This window comes from Anarhichas minor, unplaced genomic scaffold, assembly GCF_050575085.1.
Source record: "Anarhichas minor isolate MPS153535 unplaced genomic scaffold, ASM5057508v1 ptg000049l, whole genome shotgun sequence".
Taxonomy (NCBI): Eukaryota; Metazoa; Chordata; class Actinopteri; order Perciformes; family Anarhichadidae; genus Anarhichas; species Anarhichas minor.
This window is the reverse complement of record NW_027466495.1, coordinates 3,313,301-3,339,602: the sequence shown is the minus strand read 5'-3', so window position 1 is coordinate 3,339,602 and position 26,302 is coordinate 3,313,301. Positions and strand designations below refer to the sequence as shown.

General features: G+C 43.4%; 1 protein-coding gene across 1 annotated transcript in view; it reads left to right on the top strand.

Moving 5' to 3' along the window:
- LOC142971686 (ADAMTS-like protein 1) overlaps window positions 1-26,081 on the top strand; it is a 49,777-nt gene extending 23,696 nt beyond the window's left edge. Inside the window, exons 4-27 of the mRNA XM_076112304.1 lie at window positions 2,509-2,636; window positions 7,479-7,524; window positions 7,874-8,110; window positions 9,117-9,243; window positions 9,622-9,696; window positions 10,763-10,920; window positions 12,152-12,263; window positions 12,345-12,483; window positions 12,601-12,651; window positions 12,756-12,960; window positions 14,002-14,149; window positions 14,246-14,330; window positions 16,457-16,782; window positions 17,974-18,103; window positions 20,270-20,480; window positions 20,574-20,753; window positions 20,877-21,030; window positions 21,187-22,195; window positions 22,307-22,434; window positions 24,153-24,273; window positions 24,496-24,700; window positions 25,124-25,233; window positions 25,391-25,611; window positions 25,972-26,081. Of these exons, the coding sequence (XP_075968419.1) occupies window positions 2,509-2,636; window positions 7,479-7,524; window positions 7,874-8,110; window positions 9,117-9,243; window positions 9,622-9,696; window positions 10,763-10,920; window positions 12,152-12,263; window positions 12,345-12,483; window positions 12,601-12,651; window positions 12,756-12,960; window positions 14,002-14,149; window positions 14,246-14,330; window positions 16,457-16,782; window positions 17,974-18,103; window positions 20,270-20,480; window positions 20,574-20,753; window positions 20,877-21,030; window positions 21,187-22,195; window positions 22,307-22,434; window positions 24,153-24,273; window positions 24,496-24,700; window positions 25,124-25,233; window positions 25,391-25,611; window positions 25,972-26,081 (4,416 nt within the window). The remainder of the gene's footprint in view (window positions 1-2,508; window positions 2,637-7,478; window positions 7,525-7,873; window positions 8,111-9,116; window positions 9,244-9,621; window positions 9,697-10,762; window positions 10,921-12,151; window positions 12,264-12,344; window positions 12,484-12,600; window positions 12,652-12,755; window positions 12,961-14,001; window positions 14,150-14,245; window positions 14,331-16,456; window positions 16,783-17,973; window positions 18,104-20,269; window positions 20,481-20,573; window positions 20,754-20,876; window positions 21,031-21,186; window positions 22,196-22,306; window positions 22,435-24,152; window positions 24,274-24,495; window positions 24,701-25,123; window positions 25,234-25,390; window positions 25,612-25,971) is intronic.
- The last annotated feature ends 221 nt before the right edge of the window (window positions 26,082-26,302 follow it).

Here is a 26,302-nt window from a genome sequence, read left to right as displayed (position 1 = left end):
ATCTGTCCATCAGAATAACATAATGTGGAGATCACGAGTCTTTTATCATACGCTACTTTCCTCTCCTCCATTAGATGTGAAAACATTAAGTGGGTGACAGCCACGGGGGCGTTGTGGTCATATGTTTTGCTCCGTTTATCCAAATAGTAAAAGAGCCGGAGATACAAATGTGTCACAATGCTTTGTTGTGTAAATTGGTGCCGTTAACGGTGCAAATAAAACCCTGGAGGGATCAGAGCAGGAGAGGTGGGACATGCAGCGATGGACGCCTCGGAAGGCTCCAAGTAGATATTCGAGCCTTTTGATTATTGGATCCAAATCCCAGCAGGGCGGCCGTCCGACTTGCGGAGCCCCGTGTTCCTCCGCCTTCATTGAGAACAATAGCAGCACAGTCAGCCAAACAACCTCCTCGTCTCCATTCCTCTGTCCCTTCATCTACCTCCCCTCCTCTTTCTTCACCAGCCTCGTTATGCCTCCGGCTCTCTTGGCTTCGCAACACACAGCTCCGAGTCGTAATTGAGTGTAAAATTCACTGATTGCTTTTCAAAGGAGAATTGAGGTGTGCTAACCGGCTGCCCAGAGCACAGCCTGTGTTTATTTACTGTGGATCCAAACATTGGAATAGTTGGCCCGTGCAGAAAGTAGTGCCACCGCCGATATGTTTGGCCGCATGCTCCGTTGCCTGCGTGTTTAGGTCTTGCCGTTCTCCTCTGCTGTTCCTCAGGCGTCATCGGCACTGACAGCCATTTATATCAGTCCCCACGCACTTTTAATAATGTAAACCCACCACCCTGCTCCGCAGCGTACGGCGACCCAAAGAAAATAATCAAGGCAGTATTATTACCTTGTATCTACTTTCCTCTGCAAGATCCATTCATGTTTGTACACGAGGCACAATGCCATGCTGTTGGGGAAAAGGGGCCAAAGAGGTCAAAATAACTTGGCGTATCCTGAGTTTTTCCTCTAGAATCTCAAGTCTGTGTATCTCAAGTGCAAGCTGGGACATTAACTGTAAACCCTTTGTCAGCTCAGTGGGCATAAAGAGCAGGTGTTACACATAAAGTTCGCATAGTCCCGGCCTTATTCAGGGCGTTCAGGGTAAGTGGGCTTGTTGTCCCTCACATTTCATTCCTAATCTACGGGATTTGGGATTTTTAAGTCAAAAGCTCTGCGGGATGTGCCAGCTTAAACGGCCATCGTGGTGGTGTAAAGATCCCGTGGTGGGAGGCTGTCTAAAGATCACAAAAGCCTAGGTTTTCAGGTTACTGTGGAAAAAATTATAATTTGTTCTCACATCCATCTATTCCTTTTCAATGCCATCAAAGCCTCTGTTGAATAGCATATTATTTTCATTGAATGTTCTAGTCTTTTAAACCAAATTCTTGCTGCCATAGGAGGTGGATGATTTGTCCCAGCGTCGGTTCAAAGTTCCAAGTCTTTTCTTCTTCTTCTCATTTTCCAGGTTTTCATCCATTCAACATTCAACAGGTATAGAACCGGTTGTTTTTGCTAAGCTGCCCCTGTTCTAGACAGCAAAAGTAATCTATTTTCCTTTTTCATACAATCTGAGCCTATAACGTAGCTCTCGGACTTCATTCAGTCAGACCTGCAAAGGGCATTGAGAAGAGCTATAGGCTGCTGAGATCTATGCTGCTGAGTAAAGCCAAGACAAAGAAACATAACTCATGTGGAGCAGTAGATGATCCACATCAGATGCCAGTGCCAGCCTTACAAATAAACACCTTGTCTAGGTGAGTCAGCCCAGTCAAATCTAATCTGAAAATACGAAAGGCCTTGTAGGGCAAAGAGGAGTTAAAAGAGTGTAATATAGAGGGGTGGGGAGGACTTTACTTTTTGGCTGTCACTCTACATCTGAGATGCATGCATTGTCCTTGCAGTCGCAAAATTCATCCTCTCATAATATTGACATTGGATCACGCAGTAATATCCCTGTCTCCGCTGCCAAATACAGCACGACGCAATTAACAGAGGGAGACGCACACACGCGAAGCACGAAGTTTAGGACAGGACTAACAGTTCATCATATAAAGGATGACTCAGACACTTGAGATATGCAAAGGGTAAAAGAGCTTTTGATTACTTCCCCTTGCAGGCTCTCTCATCCTGTCACATGCACTTGTGTTTCGTTTTCCGCTGCTCCTGAAATTTAGTTCAGCTTCTCAACGAGCAGTTTTGGCTTTTATTTGTGTGCTCTGCAAGACAATCTGTTGAAATAGAGGAGGCCACAAGTCATATGACTGGGGATTATGCATCCCATGGCAAAAGGGAGACGAGGAGAGCATAACTCAGTTTTATGATGTTGTAATGTTCGGTTGGGTCTCGGCAGATATCAAGAAGAACGATTTAACATAAAGACAACGTAGCAGTGGTTTGAATGGATGGACTGGAAACTGCACAAGGATGTCTGTGACAGATCACTCGTGTGCACAAACTCTTCACTTCCTCCTTCGCTTCTGCTCAAGTCATGTCTCCTTTCCTGGTGTGTAGAGCTCGCGGACGGCCCGTTCAGAAGAGGACAGAGACACTCTGTGGGACGCCTGGGGCTCATGGAGTGAATGCTCCCGGACCTGTGCAGGAGGCGCCTCATACTCCCTCAGACGATGCCTCAGTTCCAAGTAAGGCCGCCTATCAGCCACTTCTCACCCTAAAGCCTGATACAAACTCTCTGTGACGATGTAGTGGGCAACACCATGGGTTATGCTCGTGTTTTTCCATACTGCAATATGAGGTACAACACATGTCCTGCTAATGCCTACAACATCGCATATTTGAGATAGGGGTGCTGCATGGAAAATATGGCCAAGATCTGATGCATTGATCGGAGTTGGTCTGAAACTACATGTACTGTGAGGAAGCATAGATTTCTGAAAATGAAATGGCTTATGAACAAACTACAACTTATTTCAACATTGTCTGCCTTAATTATCAGTATTTAAAGTTGTAATGTGTAATATCTGGCCAAAATGTTATTTTAAAACATTTCCTATCCATTTTTGGAGTCCCCTTGACCCTTATCACATAGAACATACCATAAAGTATTCTCAGTGATTCTTTTTTTACTGGTAAAATGTCTAATTGTCTCCCACGAATTGCTATTATTAGAACCAGAGACATACGTAATACATTGAAATTTACGACTGCAGTACTCAAAGAATGATGCTATGTAATATTTGTAAGCGTGTGTTCAAACACTATCCGAGGTAATCTCATCTTTTAAAGAGCAAAGTCCTGACTGGGGTTGGACTGGTTTCCATTAAAGTGCCATATCATGGCTTTAAGATTCAAGAGTGGGAAGCAGGAGGGGGGGGGGGGTGGTGCTCTTTTTCTGTTGCTCACGGCCATTCTGCCAAATAAATCCAGACAGCGTCCCTAATAGTGTGAGTAAATCTCACCAATCGCTCCATTCCCATGGGCTGGAATGGAAGTGCTCAAAATACATGTGAATGTTAAATAGCCCTGAGGGGTCACCTGAGATCACTTGCCCATCCACCTTTCTAAAACTGTCTAGACGGCATGAATCATGAATTCATCCGTGACAATAGGGTTCAGATTTTTTGTAACGTCTCTTAACTAATGTAAGCATAACAATCGATACATGTCACTTTTAATAAGTGTTTTCTGTGATGGACTTTGGGCTCTGCAAGCAATGAACCTACATTGGTTGGATTCCCACTGCTCATCATCTCGGCTTAAGTCTCGGGACGAACTTGGAACTTGCACTTTGGACCTCTCGGTCCTTTCATCCTGTTGCCAAAGTCACCCGGTTGGTTAGGCTTCAAGCTAACCCTGTGGGCTTCAAGATTAAAGCTCGAAGCCAAGTGTACTGGGCAAAGTGGTCAATTACAAATGGATTTGAGGAACAAGAGAGAGAGAGAAAAAAAAGGAGAAAGACGGAACGAGAAGGTATGTTTTCCATAGCAATGCTGTCACATTTATAGAGTGGGAAATAACTGCAGGGTGACTTCACTGCATTCCTCTATTTTACAGTTCCCCGAATGCATTGCTCTCTTACTAAAGGTAGCCAGTGAGCTTTGCTGCCAAAGTCACCTCTGTTTCACTGTATGGGGCTTCAGGGGGGGGGGGAGCTCCAGGAGCAGCCAGCGAGATCATAAAACATTACAAACTGTCCAAAGACACACTGACAAAACAGGGCCGATCATACCTGAGGTCACAATGGAGATGTACTCTGAATAACCATGACTCTGTCCGCACTAGTGCTGGGAATCAGGCTAAAAAGCTTCAGGCCGTCGAAACCTCAAACTCAAAGTGCCAGACCCCCCATGTGCTGCACTGTAAACATTGAGGTCAACGGCTTTTAGAGGAGTTCATTTAATGATATCAGCAGCAGGCATTTCTCTCGGCTTGCCCAGAATTTTGTGGTCAGGCACACCCCAGAATGCTACTGACTGTAAAAGCAATTGACGTGTTAAGGGTGTTTGGGGTTTGAGCTCCATATGGGTTGTAGGCAGTGTTTGTGTGTGTGTGTGTGTGTGTGTTTGTGTGTGTGTGTAGAGATACATGCTCATGTAAGTCTGGCGGTGGCAGTAACGTATGGGCTTCTTGACGAAATGGCAGGACTCTCCGTCCCACCTCATCCCACCTCAGCCTGCTGTTGCGTGGGAATGACAGAGCAGGAGCCAGGAACCGGGTGGCAGATCAAACGGCGTCATTAAAAAGCACAACACAAGGCCCCTTGTGTGTGTGTATGTTTGTGTGACTCTTTGGAAAGAGAGGCTGGAAACGGGCCTCTAACACCCTCCAAACCACTCCAACTCCCTGACCTTTAAACACACGCACACGCTCACACACACAAGTAGAAACGCACATGAGTTAGACAATGTCCCAAAAGGGCACATGGAGAGTACAGACTAAACACAGATCGCCCGGCCCTCATTAGTCCCTTCACTTGATCACAATCTCCATTATTAACAGCATTTTGAAGCATGTGTGGACATATGGATTGAGTGTCGCGGGCAAGAGAAAGCGCCGCTCAATTTTGTTTTAGGAGGCTCGTGGTTGGCAGAAACATCAGTGAGGTTTTTTTTCTGTCATTTATTTTGATAAAAAGAGGCTAGCCTTGACTTTATTTTGACTTTGTTAAAATAATTGAAAGAGTCATGAACCCCATTGATAAGCGAATAAAGATAAGCAGTCCTAGGGACAAGGAACAAGTTCAGTGGAGTTGCAAATAACTTCTCACTGCTGATAAGGATGTTTTTACTCTTAATTGGGTCACTGATTAGCTGAAATTATAGGCTGTGGCATTAAATGACTGTGGCATTCTGGTATTTCACCAAAGCCATGCCACAGCTGTGTTTAAAGTCTATCATTAAAAGTGAATTTTTCTCCAAGGCAATGACTAATTAAGTTGCTCTAATTAACTTTGGCCTGGCACCTTGATTACGTCTGCTACTTCACGGAATGGGGGACCACCCTCTGTGCAGTGATAAAAACAGCGAGCTTCTCTACAGTGAGACTGAACCCATGTTAGAACCAACAACAATTTGTGTTTGCAGAATCCAAAATCATTTTACATTTTGAAATGTAGAAATTCAGAGGGGGCCATGTCTGTTCCAATTGTCGTTCCATCTAATTACTTCTTGATATATTTCGGCTCTAGTTAGTCAGTTCTTCACTAGGATACGTCATCTGGGATCTGGGAATTTACATATGAAATTTTGTTCCAATCCATCTTGTGGATAAGTTAGAACTTTGATGTGCTGGTGGTGCTAGATGAAAGTTCAGAGGATCGTTAAAGCCCATAGGATTCATCCTCTGGGAACCATGGTCATATCATCCAAATTTCAATAAAATCTGGGTTAATAGTCGCCAAGACATCTCGCTGTGGACTAAGAAGTTGGACTGACAAAGGAAAGAAGTAGACCCCTTTTCTGCTGTGGCTTCATCTTTCTCAACCTCATGTTACCTTTCTTTGATGGCCTGACTGCTCTCAATTTCCTAAATTGATCAAGAGCAGAGCTCACAGTATAAAAGCATATTTCAGCCATTACCATCTCCACATTTTCATGTGCCCGCTCGCCTCAAGTGTATCAATGTTATGGCAAAGGTTATGGAACGCTGGTTGCAATTACTTTCAATCTAACGAGAAGAGTTGATGACATATATATGGGCATTATGAGCCAAGCGAATTTGACTGCATATCCAATATTTTAAGATTTTTCATGGTTACAACAGATTTGACTTCCTTTGTTGTCTGAGGATGTCATTGGCATGCCACATGGTAGTTTTAGCTGATGAGCAAACTCTCTGTACTGTCTTTGTGTCTTTTGTGCATATTTGGCAGTACAGAGCAGGGTCATAGCCTGTGAGTTATGTGTTGTGTGCTTGAGTCGTTTTTCCCCAACCTATGATGACGCCATGATGAATGTGTAGCCCCAGCCCTCCTTCTGCTTAACCTCAACTTTGTAGCTTCCAAAGTTGAGAGGAAATGAAAATGGAGATTCATTTAATTCCCGTTGCCTCTTTTTTTTTAACGTTAAAGTTTATATATAGCTCGTCCCACTGATCCAGATCTTTGGTACCTGTCTCTCAACTCTTGGTCTTTGAAAGTCTCTTGTTTGGGTCCAAGCCCTATGACCTGTTTGGCTTGGCAGAAGGGACTGTCTGGGTACGTCACAGGGTCTAATGTTCTTGCCATGCCACGCACTTCACATCCACTCCCTCGGCTCTCTGGAATAATATTGTTAAAAATCCTTGAGCCCTCGTCCATCCGTGAGTTCAAACTCTGCGATGTTGCCTCCAATCATGATTCCAGATTAGCTAAGGGCCGATGACACTGGAATTCCTCTTAAGTTCCCAAACTCAAAAGAATATCCTTTGATTAGCTCCCGCTGGGGTCTTGAATAATTGCCCTATCATAGTCACCATCAATAGTTTATCATAACTCAGCATCAAAGCACAAAGGAATCCTAATTTTCAATAAGTGGTTAGCTCTATAATTTGGGGCGAAGACACTGCAGACTGTCATGCAGAGAGTCTTGATTCAAACTGCTTCAATCTGTTCAGCAGACACAGCTCGGAGGGCCCTACTGTGTCTGCTTTACTAATGCATGTGCAGTACTGCTGGTTTATAAAGCAATGGTTTGTTTAAAGACCGATCACAAAGACAAATGAGAATTATTGTTGTTATTATTTTTTCCCATTTATCATTTTTCCCCTCCATTTCATGAAGTTTTAATTTTTCCTGTTTTATCCAAAAGAATAATGGCTTAATTACAGTAACCAAACCTACTTCTTCGTCATTTTAGTTTGATCTGTTATCAGTTAACTTGCCTTGTATTTACGTGTCGTCACAATCACTGCTCTGCAATTCCCAAAAAACGATCAGTCAACGGTTGGAATACCAGCTGCCTCGGGCAAAGATTATTGGTGTGCATTGTGGTTTGTTTTTATCATTTACTACCTCACCCACATGTTCATTTTTAATCCTTCCGCAGGACCTGTGAAGGGCAGAATATCAAATATCGCACATGCAGTAATGTGGTAAGTTCAGCGAGCTCATCTTTATGTAATGGATATCAGTAGAGCTGTCATGTGTTTTTCTAATTGAATTAAACTGAGCAAGTTGTGATTGAGAATTCTGTGTGGTGGAACTGTGCAAATATGATTAATGTTTATGGTAAGAGGTGGAATTTAGTGATTTAGGATCCTATTGTTACAGAGCAAGTGAGAAGTTATATGGGGGGAGGGTGTCATTAAACTAGTTCAGCTGTAATTTAATATGATGATCACAATGTTGAGTTTCAGCGATCCTTCCACCACATCAATTTACAATAGTGCTGTGCCTCGCATTAATTGTAGAAATATGGCTAAATGTCTTTCTGACCCTCAGGATTGCCCTCCAGATGCAGGTGATTTCCGTGCCCAGCAGTGTTCAGCTCATGCGGACGTGCGATACCAGGGTCAGTACCACGAGTGGCTGCCTGTGTACAATGACCCGGACAACCCCTGCGCTCTCAAGTGCAAAGCCAAGGGCTCGGGCCTCGTGATGGAGCTGGCGCCCAAGGTGCTGGACGGGACACGCTGTTACAGCGAGTCCTTGGACATGTGTATCAGCGGAGTCTGCCAGGTAGGAGAAAGAATTCAAGAGCTTTATTGTTTATTTCTTATAATTTATCTATCATATGAAGCCAAATATAGACCTGTAGACTCAAAATATTTAGACTTTTTTTGCAGATACGATTCTTTGGATGTATCCAGTTGAATATAGAATACAAATGGATACACGTATAGAATACAAAACACTTATTTTGCCCAAAACTGTAAGCGCCAGTGAAGGAATTGGTGACTTCCAATCTCCGAATTGAGAAAATCATAGAAAATCTCGACCATATACGCCCGTAAAAGCGAATTTCCTTCTAAATTAGAATATATTTTGTTTAATAATCAACAAAACACAACGATATATTTACTGGCTCACATGTTACGTACATTACAGTGTATTTGGATTCAAGAGCCAAAAAGTAAATAATCCAAAAAACCTATGGAAGATTGAGTTACAACGTCATATGCCATCTGCTTTACAAATGAAGTCCCATTGAGAGTAATATTTGAGATTGGGGGCCTTTGACTGACAGTCCAGGAAATACTTTACAATGCATTTTTTTTCCGCTTGAATGAAATTACGTCCCGAGGCGTTGTGTGTCTGCAAAGACACGCAAAGGATTTGAATTGACTCTCTTGCCATGCTTAGAATCACGCTGCGGTTTTGGTTTCGTCTTACCGACAGAAATCGCAGAAAACTCCATCAATCAACTACGGATGGTAGCAGATCAACTCGCTGGGGATGCATCATGCTATCTTAGAAATAGATCTGGTATGAATCTGGAAGAACCCAGAGGGTTGCTTTGATCAATTGATTATAACATTTACTTGGTATGAAGGAATACATTTTCTTAAATAAACTCAATTTTAAAGGTCTAAAGAAACCAACATGAGTACTTGTCCAATTTTTCTTCCTCTTTTCTTTTCATTTTTTTTTTTTTTGCAGAGCATCTTAATTGAAAATTTGAAATCAGGTTGCTGTACAATGCTGGGGGAATGTTTATGTTCATGTATTTGTCTATGTATTATAGATTGTAGGATGTGATCATGAGTTGGGGAGCACAGCAAAGGAGGACAACTGTGGTGTCTGCAATGGAGATGGCTCATCTTGCAGACTGGTGCGGGGACACTACAAATCCCAGCATGCTTCAGGAAAAAGTAAATGTTCATCCTAGTTCGATCTAGTTTGTTTAAATTGAATACAGTGATGTTGTCAAGTCTGAAAAGAATAATCCCTGATAAAGTAATAGTGATGTCATCAGTTTTTTTTTATACATCATCAGAGAGACTCGCAAGTCCCCCGACTTGATGGAAGTGCAACGCTAAAATCACTGGAGTAATGTGATTATTCTGTTCAAATTAATTTGCAATATTATTTGAATTAATATAAATTCGAATTACTGTATTGTGTTTTATTGACTGAGGCAAAAACAATGTCAATGACTTTATTGCATTCCTATTCCTTCTAAGTATTGATCGATACTGTATGCTATTTTCCTCTCTTTGTCTTCTGTCTCTCTGTCTGTCTCTCTGAAGCTGAGGACACAGTTGTTGCCGTCCCCTATAAGAGTCGTCATGTACGTCTAGTCCTGAAAGGCCCGGATCACTTGTGTAAGTCCTGGTAGGTCTAGGGTGCCATTCCATCCCAAACAGTTGTACATGATATTTATATTTGGCAGTGTTTCTTATTTCCAAATACCTGCACATTAAACACAAGTATTCTGAATGTGCTCTGGGAGTTTCACTGCAGGTCATGTTATGTTTTAAAGACTTGTGATTCAACAACAATATTACTTTTTCATTATATGTGTTATACTTGCTTGACCTTTTGTAATGAATATCTCACCCAAATAACAAACTAAAATTAACCTTTTATTCTAAAATATATTGTATTTTAGGCCCTCTCATAAATACTGGTGATAAAAGTAGCTCAGGGCAGAATAAACAGAGGAGGTACTTATGTCTCCCCTCTGCCCTGGCTCTGAGAAGGTTTAAGGCTTCCAGCAAATATCACTGATGTAAAAGTACTGGCATCGAACTCCCTTCTGGATCAAATCGATAACAAAATGGTCCATCTCCCTTTACCTATCCTTTGCGCCACGTTTTAGTTGACAGATTGTTTCCCGAGCCAGGCCGAAAGAGGTTCTTTTTCTGAATGGACGAATATTTCATATTTCATGAAATATTTCCCCCGTTCTTTTTGGCCACGGTGCACTTAAATTGTAACCATCTGTCCGCACATGATGGCTGCTGCTGGTTACTGCTTGTTCCTGCGTTTCCCCCGTTGTTTTTGTTTAAATTTCCTACGCTGACCCTGTTGGGCCAGGGTTGAAGTGAGGTCAAACAGTTGAAAAGCTTGCTTAAAACCTACCTTATACCCTTTACCGGTGCCAAAGAGAGTCTGTTTGCCTGCAAACGCAGCAGCCAGTCCACGTTCTTCATGGAACTAGATCTGACGGAGGGTCTGTGATAAATGAAAGTCATCCTTTCAGTGTCTCGCCATTTTGATCGCATCTTCTTTTATTTAATGTTTCATTCCGCTCGACACGATAATGATGAAAAATGTAGACAAGAAATTCTGACTATCATTTATCATAGACAGATTTAGAATTTTGTGGATACTATTGGGACTGATGTGTCCATTGTGCTTTAGCTATCTGCTTTATTTCTTCTTTAGACGTGGAGAGTAAGACTCTACAAGGGGTTAAAGATGAGCTGATCTTGGATAAATCAGGGCAGTACCACCTGGAGAACACCACCTTGGACTACCAGAAACTTTCGGATAAGGAGGTCCTGAGAATCATCGGCCCCCTTGGAGCCGACTTCACAGTCAAAGTAAGAGCATGAATACATCGATTCAAGTGACTTAAAGCCGCTCCACTCAATATTTTCATTCAGTTTACTTTGTGTCGTATAATTTATCACCCGACTCTTCAGTTTCCCTCAACTTAAATTTCTGAAATTGTATTTCATTCATGGTGGAATGTCGGTCCTTGAAGAAGAATCATAACACATGTGGTTTACTTACAGTAAGTTTTAAGACATAACACAACATAAATTCACTTCATAAATACAGTAGTGGAGCATACGTTTTGTGTGTATGTGTATAGGCGTTACACACAGGCACACACACACTTACATTCTCAGACCAGGGCCAGTGAGTGGACATTAAAAACCATACAGGCCGCGGACAGGGAAACGCCTGTGAAAACTTCCCCCCTCATAAACACACAAGTCAGGATCGGACAATAAATGGGAATTCAGGAGACAGAAATCTAAGAGGCTATAAATGCATCATTTTCTAATCTGTTATGAGGCAAACAGCCAATTCATATCGCAGCGCTGGAAAAAATCTGGACGAATGGAAAATCACAATAAAAAGTTGCCAGACAGTCTCTCTCCACTGTAAACATGTGAATGAGTGGCAGCGGAGTTCGACTTATATGTGCTGAAGGTATAATCTGGCTTTGGGCAATTTTTTTCAATATGGTTGAGAAGCATGAGGTTAGAAGAAAAAATGTTGCTGAAATATTTAGGACACTGTATAAAATGTCCTTAACAAAACACACACACACAAAACATGTGAATGGCCTAATTTCTATAGCTACAGTCTGTGTTCTTTATTTAATAAAGACATTTCTTATCCTGCTACAGCCTGCCATTTTATTTTCTTGATGCATATGGAAGCTGCATTGGCCACTAGGGGGCGGAAAGACTCCGAAACAAACCAAACATGACACTATCTACATGTAGCTATATATCAGATAATGACGGGCGTTGCTGTGTTACTCAGCTGCTGACTAGCTTGGCTGCAGTTCATAAAGGGCTCTGTTGAACCAGAAATTGCAGTTGCGTGTTAACAATGTTTTATTTCCTCACCCAGTCGAAACACATAATGATGTGGGACTAACACTTTAGTGCATTTCCCAAAATGTCAAACTATTCGTTCAACTAATTTTGGTTGCATTCATCCTCCTTCAGGCGTATTATGATGAAATGAAAGCCCTGCTGAAGAGCATAGTAGTAAAAAGATTTAGTGGTCACACCATGAACACTGTTTCCGTAGGTGCAGTTTGCCAGTGGAGCAGACAGTGTGGTCCAGTACATCTACTACCAGCCCATCATCCACCGCTGGAGAGAGACCGACTTCTTCCCTTGCTCCGTCACGTGTGGTGGAGGTAAGCATGGAGGTGCACTGCTCACATTGTGGACTAAGTACCAAGAAAGCTGTGATACACTGACTTTTCTTTTGTCTGTAGGGTACCAGCTAACCTCAGCAGAGTGCTTTGACCTCAGGAGTAGCCGGGTGGTTGTGGATCAGTACTGCCATTATTACCCAGAGAACGTCAAACCTAAACCCAAACTCCAGGAGTGCAACATGGACCCCTGCCTGGCCAGGTGAGAGACAAACCTCTTCAAAAACAACGAAACAATTTGAACTCCATGTTCACGATAAGTCAACAGCAGCTTGTATAATTCAAAATCCTCATTTCCGTAATCGATTCTCCCTTTTAGTGACGGCTACAAGCAAATTATGCCATATGACCTGTACCAACCCCTGCCTCGGTATGTATTCACAACTGTGAGGTGAAATAGTGACGCAGCAACACAAATTCTAACGTTTACCAGTCCCCATGAGTGACTTCCTGACTGAGCTTTTCTGATGTCAGATGGGAGAGCAGTCCTTGGACCGCCTGCTCCACCTCCTGCGGCGGGGGCATCCAGAGTCGCTCAGTATCCTGCGTGGAGGAAGACATGCAGGGTGTCATCACTACCGCTGAGGAGTGGAAGTGTCTCTACTCCCCCAAGACAGCTATCCTGCAGCCCTGCAACACCTTCGACTGCCCCACCTGGCTGGCACAGGAGTGGTCCCCCGTAGGTGCCCTTTTTAAATTCTGTCTTTTGGACATTTATCTTTAAAGTATTTATGAATTCTTATCATAGATTATTTTTTTCACACAGCAAATATATGGCCAAGAAAAGGAAATTCAAAGGTCACGCTGAGCCTTAATTGATTTTAGTTGTTCTTTTGCGAGGCGGTGTAAAGCGCCACAAAACTAGACATGTTTAGAAAGTTCAGCTAGAAATGTCGAGTAACCAAATGTAAATAGATGTGTCTCGGTGTTCTGTAGCTGTTATACCACCTGGTGAAGTCAGTCTGTGAACCCCCACAGTGGGTCTTAATTAACCTGTGGAGTTAGAAGAAGTAAAAAAAAGTATGATTAATTGTCTTGTTGAGAAACAAAAATATACTCCACGGACAACCAGACCTGTGATTTTGTCGTCTCTTCGGGTATCCGTCAGCTTTTTCTAACGTGACAGGAACACTTGCAACTGCTTAAGTTCAAACACAACCTTACTGTGTGACTCTGAGTAGCACTGCTTTAATTAAAACCCCAAAGTCAACAGCACGTATTCTGAAAACTCTTTCTTTGCCAAAAACATCCGGCTTATCGGTGTGGTGCTTCTGGATCATCTAACACTCCTGGTTAGCTTACTTATTTGGCAGAGTTGCTGTTACATTAACCATAAATATCCCAGAGAACTTCCTCGTGGGGATTTTTTTCAGCCTCGGCAGTTATACAGGCACAAGCAGAGGCGCAAGGAGTCAAATTTGTGGCCCTCTGAAAACCCGGGATGCTGTTTACCTAGTACATTCTTCCTTGTGAACTTGCCTTTTAAATGCTTGTTTTGGCAGCGGATACACAAAGTTCACTCCTGAGCAGAGAGCTGCAGGGATTTTGGAAGGTCTCTTTCTTTACTTTCCTTGAGTCAAGGGCTTTCTGTCAAACACAAGCAAAGAGATGTAACCGTAGGAGTACGACTTAACACTCTATCCTATCCGTGTGTGAAAATGATCGTCGGTTATTCAGTGATTTATAGACTATATCTCCTGAACTGTCCTGTCATCACCAGTGCACGGTGACCTGTGGTCAGGGTCTGCGCTACAGGGTGGTGTTATGCATCGATCACAGAGGACTCCATGCTGGAGGTTGTAACCCCACCACCAAACCCCACATCAAAGAGGAGTGCCTGGTGACCGTGCCCTGTTATAAGTCCATAGGTGGGTCTAGATTGTTGCTTTTTTTGTCAAACTTACTTATTTCTAAAGTAAACTTTCTCTTGTGATGCTCAACCTTTGATGGGGATTTCTCTCTAGATACGCTCCCAGTTGAGGCAAAACCTGTGTGGCATAAGCAGGCCATAGAGCTGGAGGAGGAGATCAGCGTTACTGAGGAACCAACGTGAGTACTATGCAGTATGCACCCACATATGCATGCATGCCCACAAATAAAGGATATCTGTTGGATAACAGTGATGCAACGTACATCGCTATTTGCTGCTTTCTTGGGAACTGCAATTCAAATGTTAGAATATGTAATTCTACGTTCATTTACTGGCACTTTTAAAAATATGCACCTGGTTGAGTGCATGTCTCTTTGTACACCTGGGTATGCCAATGGCAGGACGGTTTTGTCAAGATGAGTAAAAGTTAGACGTTTGCCGTTTTGCTCCAGTGAAGGTGTGTATCATCAGATCTAAGTAATGTGTGCCGTATGAGGTTATGTAAGGTAAAAAGGGGGAAGCTGATGGTGAAAGAGGAAAAACATCTTTTTGGAATCCAGTGGACCGTTCAGTCACCGACTACCAGCATTACCTCAGCAAGCCTCAGATGTTCCAGATGTTCTCGTCCCACATCAATTGACTAATAAAGGCTGTCCTCTGAAGGTGGACAATGTTTGGACTCTACCCAGTGTCTCGCATGACTTGTATTAGCGACCATGTTAGCCAGTTCAAAACATCTGTTACTGTGACTTATCTTTGGAGCGAGAAAGTGGGAGGGAGAGAGAGGCAAATGCCAAAGCATATGACTTTGCTCTGTTGAAAAAAAACAAAAAAACACGCCTTTCCTCCAAAAGCACATAAATATCTGTGTATAATATGCAGTCATTCACTAGCCAACAACAATATCTGCCTACCATATGGGGCCAGGTTACGGATGTGAACGGAAAGAGAGGGAAATTCCTGTGTTTAGACTTATTGCACCTCCATTGCCAGAAGTTATGCCTGCCCTGAGCCAACCGCTGTGCAACTTCGTGAGAGATTAAACCTATATGTTCCACAGCTTGGCCAAAAGAGCTTTATTTTTTCACCTTACCACCACCATGAGGAAAGAAGATATTTCCATTGATGCAAATTGAATTGATATGATTTAGCGTGGGGCTTTGGCGGATATCACAAAAATGTCCGTCCATGAATGAAATCAGGACTGTTTTTGAACCGACAGATGTACTTTAACAACTCATTAAGATAAACATGTCTGTGGGTTCGCTTGTTGACTTTGTTCCAAGGTCTAACTGCCGGGTGATTCATTTGTTTGTCCAAAACCCAACGAGTCATACAGAGCTGTAATTATGAGCTCTTTATTGAGGCATCTTATAAAACAGCAGGGTGCTCTTGTGTTGTGGTCAGACTGCTTAACCAAGGAAGAATGCTGCTCATTGGTGCAGGCTGCCATGTTAATAGATACCTCTCGGAGACACATGTACACGATAATGTACGCTGGTAGTTTTACTAACCCAGAGAACAGGTGCATAACTGTTTGCAAAGGAGGTGCACCATGTGGTACAAATGCTGTTTGGTCTTTATATCTGCATATTCCATAATGAGAATACTCCCACTGCTACATAAGCACTTTATGAACACAAGGGCGAAATGGTACAGGGTCTATGATCTTTCTAATTAGATCTTAACATCGCTGAATCATCAGAACTACGCTTTTTATTTTGGCCAACCCTGAAGATCAAGAGGGATTCAAACATCTCTCTGTCTCACACTTTCCAGTTGTATTATGTCTTTAAACTCTCCCAGAGCCACGGAGAGGTGACGGTTCAGTTTCTGGGCTCTAACTCACACCCAATCTTGAATGGCCTTCAGGCATCCATGAACGCCAATGATCTACAAGTATTTCCTTCTCTGATCCGTTCTTTGGGATGAAGAAGGATGAGCATGAAAGCCGTTTATCCAAGAATGACTGATCCTAATGCTTCACAGCTGTACAATTCACCACAGCAGGACAGGATTTCATAAATGCTCTGTGGGTTTATGAATTTAGCAGTAAATGACAAAAATCTGTAAAGAGGAGGAATGCACAATAAACCTGTGACTTTCTTTCTTAATACTTTCAAGTCAGCACTGCTGGTTTGGAAACAGTCCTTTTCAAATCCAAAATGTAACTGCCTTTCCATGCCGTCTTACATAGGCATGTGAAGCAAACTAACGAAATAAACAGCATCTTGTTTATATTTTTTTTGTGTGGGAATAATCATCCCGTTAATGTTTTCTCAAACCTGTTGCCTCTCTTCTCCAGCTTCATCCCTGGTCCCTGGCAGGCCTGCAGCAGGACATGCGGCGCCGGGACCCAGCGACGGAGGGTCAAGTGCCAGGTCTTGCTCTCCTTCTCACAAACGGTTGCTGACCTGCCGGATGACGAATGTGAGGGGGTGAAGCATGCCACGAGTCAGCCCTGTTACCGCACTCCCTGCTCTGGTGTTTTGGGCCAAGGAAAGGAAAGCGCAAAGGAGGAAGAGGAAGAAGAGGAGGAGGAGGAGGGGAAGGGGGAGACACCCGAAAGAGAGGAACTGCACGACTGGGAGTATGAGGGGTTGACGGAGTGCTCAGAGAGTTGTGGTGGAGGTATGGATCATAATTGCCCTTTGTAATATGAGAGGGTAAATATGTAGTATAAGAAATGATGGGAATGCAAAGGTGAAAAGTTAACGAGATTAATAGTCTATAACTATACTAGCAGCTCTGTGAGTCTGTACTAAGGCACAGTGGTGCCTTGAGCTAAACGCTAACAATGATATTAATGTATAAATACAGAAAATAAATGATATTGCTTACAGTCAGTGTAAATCCTGAAGGCAAACCACACTCCGTCAGTGTCACTGAGTTTGTCCCAGTAGCTGTATTAAACAGAAATGTCTCGGCAGTAACCGGTGACCTTATGTCAGTGGACGACAGAAGCCATGCCAGTATGTGCTTTGAAGTGGAAGTAAGTTCTATAGTATTTTATGATTATGGACGCTTTAACCCTAAAGGTCATACGTCACCGACTCTCAATGTGTACCGTGCCAGACAGAGATAGCTTTCCGAAACATCCAGCCGACATTCGTTGAGCCCCACTTTAATCTCCCCACCTCCACATCTAAGCCTGTGTGTTCACGTCTAAAGTGTGCAAGTGTAACTTAATTTCTGCACATGGGCGTAGGCTTTTGTGAAAGTGTGTGTGTGTGTGTGTGTGTGTGTGTGTGTGTGTGTGTGTGTGTGTGTGTGTGTGTGTGTGTGTGTGTGTGTGTGTGTGTGTGTGTGTGTGTGTGTGTGTGTGTGTGTGTGTGTGTGTGTGTGTGTGTGTGTGTGTGTGTGTGTGTGCGCGCTCACCCAAACAAACTCCCATTCGGCGATGATTACAGAGTGGGATCAGATGTCACATACACACCCTGAGGGCTGCGCTCCTGTGGACCATCACACCACTGTGGCATTTGAAGTGCCCGCTTCACTGTTATTGTCCCCAACGTTCGAAGCAGACTCAGTTATTTATGCTACGTTGCTTTTAACGTGACCTGACATCACACCCTTAAAAGTTAAGCAGCCAGCTGTACTGTTTTGATGCTCGTTTCGCTTGCTTTCATCATCAATATGTAAGAGATGCCTAACAAGAACATTATGTGTTTGCTGACCCTTTTTGGGCATTCTTTTAAGAAGATATGGTACAGCGATTATATTAAAATATAAAAGCACTTCTGATCGAACCCTGCACATTAGGTGGTTCTTTCATTGTTCTTTGAACATCCCTTGTGATTGCTTGTTGCCGCCTAATCCCAGGTGTGCAGGAGGCTGTGGTCATCTGCCTGAACAAGCAGACCAGGGAGGCAGCGGACCAGAGCCTGTGTGTGAGCTCCAGTCGGCCCCCGCAACTCCTGCAGGACTGCAAAACTCAGCCCTGCCCACCCAGGTACGGTAAAACACAGACATACTGTCCATCATTATCATTCAGACATTGTTTTCAAATAGTTAGTGCATGGACGTTAAAATACGCTTGATTGATGGATGCTGTATAAATGAGAAGGAATTGTGTTTTGGGGAAAAATAGGTTTGGCTGCAGTCAAGAAGAAAATATTAATTAAAAACAGGACTGAAATCTGGCTCTGCTATTGATTAGTCTGCCAAGACTGTAACCCAGCAAAATATGCAATAAAGGGAGTTGGGACATTAATGTGCCATTTTCCAGAGCTGTGATGCACCCCTGGGTTCTACACCTGGAACTGCTTAACTTTCAGACGATCAAAAAAACACACATCGCACTTTGTTGAAGCAATTAATCTCTATTAATCACCGGTTGTGTTTAAAACGATTCAAATCCTTCTAATCCACGACATTATCCGTCTCAGTTTAAATCACTTGGGCCAATTAAATCCAAATTTAGGCCACTTGGGTCTAAGTGATACTGAAGCAGAGTAACGAAGATGGATGGTTGTATTATTGAAAGCAGGAAATGAAGCCAGAGGGACAGCTGGTGGAACCTGGTCAGAATCAGGCACAAAATATGGCTGACATGTGAAATTGTCCTTGGAGAAGTTTTTTTTTTTTTCACTGGTTGTTTTAGCTCAGAAATGTAGGATGCCTCTGCTGCTGTGGTTAGCATACTATTTTAAAAAGCTAGTCTCACAAAAAGCTTATACTTTTTGTACGAGGAATGACCTTTAGTGATCACACGTCAAAGTGACAAATTTGCCTAATAATCATCAGTAGAAAAAGGTGTGTCCCCTTGGGAGCATGAATCTATTCACCAAACTTAATGTCAATCTGCCCATTACATTGTGAAATATTTTGTGTACAAAGTTGATGTATAGCCTAAGATGATGCATGAAGAAAGATCATGAAGTGTCCTCTGGGGACCACGTATATCCTAACTATGATGTTAGTGCTTAATAAGTAGGTTGCTGTCACAGCATGAGGATTTAAGAATGAATGTAGACGTAGATTACACTTTTCAAGTTTTAGTCCAAGTGTTGCAGTTTCTTAGTTTTATCCAGCTATCATCCAGTGGGCATCAATTTAGAATACAGTGGATAAACAATGAGCAAATTAAATTCACCGAAATGAAACGCCTGAAAGGTCAAACAGCATAACGGCTTGATGTTTGATGTTACTAAACCATGGCTAAACGGTGAGTGGGTTTTGTGGTAGGCCACACGTTTAAAGTTAACACCGAGCGCAGTGTCGGTGTTCCACCACTCACACTCTTGTCAGAAAACCCAGAGGCTTGCAGCCTGCCCTTGTCTGTTTTTCCAGGCCTTGAGTCTTGTTTTCAGGCACAACAAACGCTGTATTGGACTTGTTTCCTTTGGCCCTTTACTCCCTCCCTGAGGCCTCCTCACCCTCCCATATTAAGCTACACTCTTTGGATACTGTTCCCTCGGAAGGGAAACGGCCAGAGGATCTGGCTTTGAGTATAGTACCGGTCCAGAAACCAGCTTCATTTCCAATTCGCCTCAGTCCCTTGACCCTTGAGTAAATATGAATAGCTTTAAAATTACACATAATTTGTCGAGCAAGAAGTAAAATCGCTGCCATCTTGGTCAAAAGCCAAAGCTTTAAGATGCTTTTAAAGGTATAGCGATGAGTTGGACACATGACACATCATTTTCAAGATTGGAATGAATGAATACACGTGATGCGTGTGAAGAAGTAACGCCATAGGGATATCTCCAATATCAATAAATTCAGTGGGAGATTTAATGTTCCTTTGCCAGGATCTTACCCCGTGAACCACCCTTTTCGTTTCCACTCGTATTCACTTTTATGAATTTTACTTTGATGAATTTACACATTCATAAGTCTGCAAGAGTGTCCTCTCATGGGATCAAGTACAAACATCAAGCACTCTGACTGAACTCCTTCTGACTGCACTCAGGTTAGGAGTTGGGGGGGGGGGGGGGGAAGCCAAGTTATGATCCTTTCCTTTTAATATTCAAAACCTACATGTGTGTAGTTAACGAGCAAATAGAGGTGAAAATCACAATAAAGAAAGTAACCTGATAGCCAGCTGGTTCAAGTCAATGTTGTAGATTGTTGGCCATGACTTACAGTGATTTGATGATAAACATTTTATTCACAGGTGGGAAACAGGGGAGTGGAGTTCATGCTCTGCTACCTGTGGAGTTGGTCTGATGACCCGCACTGTGGCATGCACTCACCGGCCTTCTCGGGACAGCAACCGTACTGAGGTTTTGAGGGATGAAGACTGTCAGAGCCCCAAGCCCCGCCCTGTCCAAGCCTGCAACCGCTTTGACTGCCCTCCTATGTGGGACACACGTGACTGGGGACAGGTAAAGGATCCCATTCAGGAAGTTCACCAGCATAAATGCTTGGCCCCGCACATATTGCTAATGTAAACCCTGGCGCCTCTGTATTTTTTGTAGTGCTTCCAGAGCTGTGGTGGTGGATTTCAAAGGAGGCAGGTCCTGTGCAAACAGCGGTTGGCAGATGGCAGCATCCTGGAGCTGCCTGACACCTTTTGCCCTTCCAAGAGCCCCGCGAACCAGCAGCCCTGTGCCAAGCGAGAGTGCCCTCCTCAATGGGTGACAACTGACTGGTCCCAGGTAGGCTTTCCCCGAGGCACCAAACTACCTTTTTAAAGTTTTGAAAATCAAAATGTAATGCCATATGTACATTATAAAGGGTCTGTTCATCTTCATATCTTATAATATCATTCATTTGCCCAGTGTTCAGTGACTTGTGGAAATGGAATACAGAGACTACAGGCAGTCTGCAGAAAACAAGGAGAAGACAGGGGACATTGGACCGTAGACCCGGAGAATTGTTCCCTGATGGCCCGGCCCACCAGAATCCGGCCATGCTCCCTCAGGCTCTGTGACAGTAAGAGACCCTCTGTTTGGCTTTATTTGATCCATTTGTACTGATTTATTCTTTGTAGCTAAGTTGTATCAATGGAAATTACTTGAAAATGACAAATGCACAGAAGTATGGATAACACCGACTAATTATGTCATTCACTTGTTAATTTGATCACAGACTCTGTCAAGCCCAATCCTACCATACTGGCCCAGAGAAAAGTGTATATCCAGTGGAGGAAGGGCAAAAAGTTACAGTTGGTAGTGGGAGGCTATGCCTACCTGCTCCCCTGGACAACTGTGGTCCTTCGCTGCCCAACCCGCCACTTCCGTAAGGGCCACATCCGATGGTTGAAGGAAGGAAAGCCTTTGGTCGGCCTCCCACACCTCTCCGTAACATCACCAGGATACATAAAGATTCAGCAGCTTCGTGCATCTGATGCCGGTATATACACATGTGTCGCAGGTCAGGCACAAGAACATTTTGTCCTCCAGATCATTGGCAGCAAGCAGAAGCTCTCTGTTCCAGAGTCATGGCTCCTCGCAGGTGGCCAACAAAAGGTTGGGCAGTCAGACGCGGCCTCAACCGAGGTAAGGTTTCAGGAGCATCCCATCTCTCTTAACCAATATGACAACATTGTTGAGCATTTGCTTGAACTGAAAGGCTCTCTCCAAAGTAAAAAAGACACTGCTGATAAAATACACTCCAGTGAAAAGAACAGGTCGACCCTGGAGGATGATAGAGCAAGCTCAGAACTTTCAAGCCTGCTCGTACTTATCGCCGATACCCACAGGCTAGATGAGATCATGCCAAGCCTCTCTGAAGGCCTCGGAGGGCCATTGGGGGAACAGCTCATCGTACAGTTGCTCAGTGACCTCACTATGACACGAGGTGAAACCAACGAGTCCACTCTTTATCCCCCGGAAAGTGCGGAATCCTCCACGCAAGGGCCCCTCCTTTATAATCCAAACATCAAAGCCCACACGTCCAGGCCAAGAAGCCCGGTGATAATCCAACGCCCCAGAAAGGTTGGAGTGGTCCCGTCATCTGAAACGATAGTTCATGTGGGAGTGCCAGTTTTGCTGCAGAAAGCCGTTACTAGTTTGGAGCTGAGGTGCGAGGCACTGGGGAACCCTGAACCATCCCTGACATGGACAAAGAATAGAAAAGAGTTGCATTACAACAGCAGGTAAGAACTACCCTTTAATGTGATCTTCTGTGCAAAAGGCTTTAACAAAACTGCAGGTTTTGTTGTATCAAAGTAGCTGATTCAGTGTTTGCGTTGTCTTTGTGTTGGCAGAGTAAGCCTGTTGTCCACCGGCTCACTGAGGATCCAGTCTCCAAGCAAGGTGGATGAGGGTCTGTATACATGCACCGCCAGGAACCGTCTCGGATCTACATCTCTTTCATCTTGGCTGCAGAGTACAGGTAAATTCCAAAAAAGGCAGCATCTTGTTGAATGTTTGAATAAACGTTCAGTTGTATGAATGAGGATTGTCCAAACACTCACAACTTTATTTTTAAGTTGTAGTCCCAAGGTTTTGAAAATATAATACATGAAAAATAAAACGAAGCACAAGACGTCTACAACTTTCCTTCAGGGTTAAGAAGTAGAGAAATAGCAGCTTTGATCTAAATATTGTTCTCAATTTAACTTCAACATTTTAGGAAATACGTTAATTTGCTTTCTTGTTGAGAGTTAAATGAGAAAATCGATTGCACTCTCATCTGTACAGGATGACATTACAAAGATTAGAGTCAGTATTAACCTCATGTCAAATTGAGTATGTCCTAATATGCTCTCACGTAGTCCAGTTAACCATAGACACAGATATATACTAAGCCTTTACATACCCTGGTGGCTCATTTGGCTGACTCATTGATGGGGAATATCCCGAGCGTGCCACAACTCGGGTCGTCTCCGAGCGGCGCTGTCATTCTTCTCCTCTGAGCGTGATCAGTCATGACCTCGCTGCATTCTCATCAAAGCACCGCCACTCCCGGGTTTCCTGACGCTCCGGCACTTTTCCTCCCCATACAACAACAATTAGAGGTTCCAGGCAACGTTTCAAGGAAGATTAAGTGGGTGCACCCCATTCACCTAATCTATACGGAGGATAAAGGGGCTTAAAGGTGCTGAAAAATGTCCAAACTGCATTTTGTCATATTTTTAATTCACACTCAGTTTAAGGTTGTGTCTAATAGATGCACTAGAGAAATCTTAATGCAACCGCAAATACTGTGAATGCCTTTACAGGGAAATTGAACTTGAAAATATAATTCTTGGAAAGTAGAGTATTATTTCCGAACTAGGAGAGTCCCCAAACTAGAGTACAGGGATTTATGCATCTCGTATCATGCATAACTTTTGTGGATCGTAACATAACGGGTAGGAAATGAATCTGCAGATGCTCAAGTCAACATTTCCCACAGTCAGTTTGTTGACTGCCCTTTTGAAGGCTCTAGTGACGTAGAGTCGCCGTGCACAGCTCTGGTAGCAGCAGCGACCTGTCAATCACAGTAAGCCCGCCCTAAAGCATACTCAGCTTCAAGGTTCTTTTTTACTCTAAATGGGACCATAATTTACTAAATGAACATCATGCTGTGTTGACATGAAACTGGCGATTGAGACCACAAACTCATGTTTACGATGTAAACAAGTTAGAAATCAAGTGAGATGTAGGCTCATTTTCTCATAGACTTCCATACAATTAAACTCTTTTTGCAATGAGAGGAGTTGCCGCCTGCTGGTCAGCAGAGAGAATGCAAGTTTTAAGACACTTCTGCATTGCTTTACTCATCAGAACCGGAGGTTGCCACCTGTTCAAGTCATAAGTGATCACAAAAAATATCAGGCTCATGGTTCCAGTAGTATGCAAGATGAGCCGTGGACAGACTGGCTGAGAAAACAGGCGCATGCAACATCATCAAATTCACGCCTGAGAATAATGACCCTCATGATAATGGGATCTGTGGGATGTTTCTTACCTAATGCACCTTTAACTCTGTATTTTAATCTCTTTTTATCTGAAGTGTGAAAACCTCACACATTAACAGAGGACACTGTTACTATCATCAGGAATATACAGAACAGATTCTGCTCTCTGCAATATCCAAGACCACAATAATATTGTTTTGTTTTTCAGGTGGCAAAGGAAGAAACTGTGTCCACGGTAATGGTATGGGAGCAAATGGCCCTGTTTGTTCTGAGAGGAATAACGGCAGTCAGTCGGCCGAGGTGTGCCATGGACAAGCCTGCCCCCTCAGGTATCTTGCTCCTACTACATGTTTGTCATGTTAAATAAGATCAGTTGCCACTTTCCTAAATTCTACATGGGATTCACTCAAATGTTCCATTATCCTAAAGTGCTGTGTCATGTCTGCATCCAGGACTCAACACGGAGAAACTTTAGTGCTGAGTACTTCTGGGCCCAGAATTATTAATACTTTATAAATGATTGTCCCCTTTTCCTCTTTGGTTTTGATTAGGTGGCGAATGGATCCTTGGTCTCCATGCTCAGCCAATTGTGGAGGTGGGTCCCAGACCAGGAGGGTCCGCTGCATGAAGGGTGCTGAGGGCCGATCAAGAGAGGCGGAGGGCAAGCACTGCCTTGGCACAGGGAGAAGACCCTCTGACACCAGGCTATGCAACCTACTGCCCTGTGCCAGATGGGCCACTACCCACTGGGGAGCAGTGAGTCTTCTTACATTGACCACAAACACATCTCGACACGTCTACATGGACTGTGTCCAGGCTGTTTATTTGGGAAAAATACAATCGACCTCACAAGCTGTGTGTCGGTTAAGTATAAGGTCGTTAAACAGTTGACAACTGTCACTTTTTAGTGTTTGTTTTCCAAACTATTGAAGGGGTAAGCCCCCTGATAATCCTTCCTTATCTGTTAGAAACCACATATTTGTTGTAGTTAGGGAATTCACCCTTTTTCTGTGTTAACTCTTTCTTGAGTATATTATGAGAACTTCCCAGTCTTGCATAATATTTTTGAAAATTAGTTCCCATTTCAAAATGAGATTAAATATTTTTAGTGTTCAGTAGGTACTAGCAGGGAAGTATTTTCTAACTAAAAGCTGAACTTGCTTGTAATTCCTCTTTTAGTGTCAAGGTCAATGCGTTGGTCCCAGTTTGGCCACACAGCAACGGCATGTTTACTGTCAAGACACAAATGCCACCAAAGTCCCCTACAGGATGTGCAGTGGACTCCACAGGTAAATATGGATGTCATAAAATGAATGTACTGCATATCAACAGTTGATACATGATGTTGATGTACACCGATGCCTCATGTGTCAGTGAAAAAGACACTCGCATGGAGAAAAAGGGTCTAAATGTTGTCAGAAATACTCTGGTGTTTGTATTTTGTAGGCCCAGTTCCCTGAGGAATTGCTCCACAGAGGTCTGTGCCCTTCACTGGCGTGTCGGGCCGTGGACGCAGTGCACTGCCACCTGTGGACGCCACGGGTTCCAGTCACGCCAGGTGACCTGCGCGCACTGTCGAACTGGAAAGGCCACACGTGAGCATCACTGCACGTGGAGGCCTCGCCCTCCCAGCTGGCAACGATGCAATATTTTGTCCTGTGGCAAAGGTGAGAAAAAAAAGAAGCGCTGATGGCAAAACGGAGACAAGTGGTTTCTTAATTGGGATCAAATCTACATAATAAAATGATCCTGGATTTTGTTTCTGTACGTATGGCATATTCAATATGGTATAACTGCAAATGTTGATGGTTCAATTTCCAATGTTTTTTGAAATTTGTCAGTGCTTTGAAAAGCACTCGTGAAATTCCACTAACCTCCGCTGTATTTGAATGATGGAAGATTCAGAAGTTGGAATCTTGAATCTGCTTCATATTAAACTGCATTACTAGATACTTAATAGATTTTCCATCTTGTAGAGATGCTTAAAGGGAGTATGTGTAGTAAACTGTAACGTCCGTGTACTCCAGCAGGAGAGTGTCGAGACAGCACGAGGTACTGCGAGAAGGTTCGACAGCTGGAGCTTTGTCCGCTGCCCCAGTTTAAGAGCCGCTGCTGTGATTCCTGCCGAAACACCTGAGGCGGGGTCATAAGACGAGGGCCGTGGACGACCTGGATAGGTTGGGGAAGATGCTCAGACAGCCAACAGAGACTTGAAACCTCTACGCCCCCATACTTTAACCCCATAACTGTCGTCAGTGATCAGTCTTGGATGGGGATTCCTGAGTGTGGAGGAATGTTTGGATGGTCATACCTAGAATGGTTGTGATCTACTTTCCTCACAGAAATCATGTGTGCGTT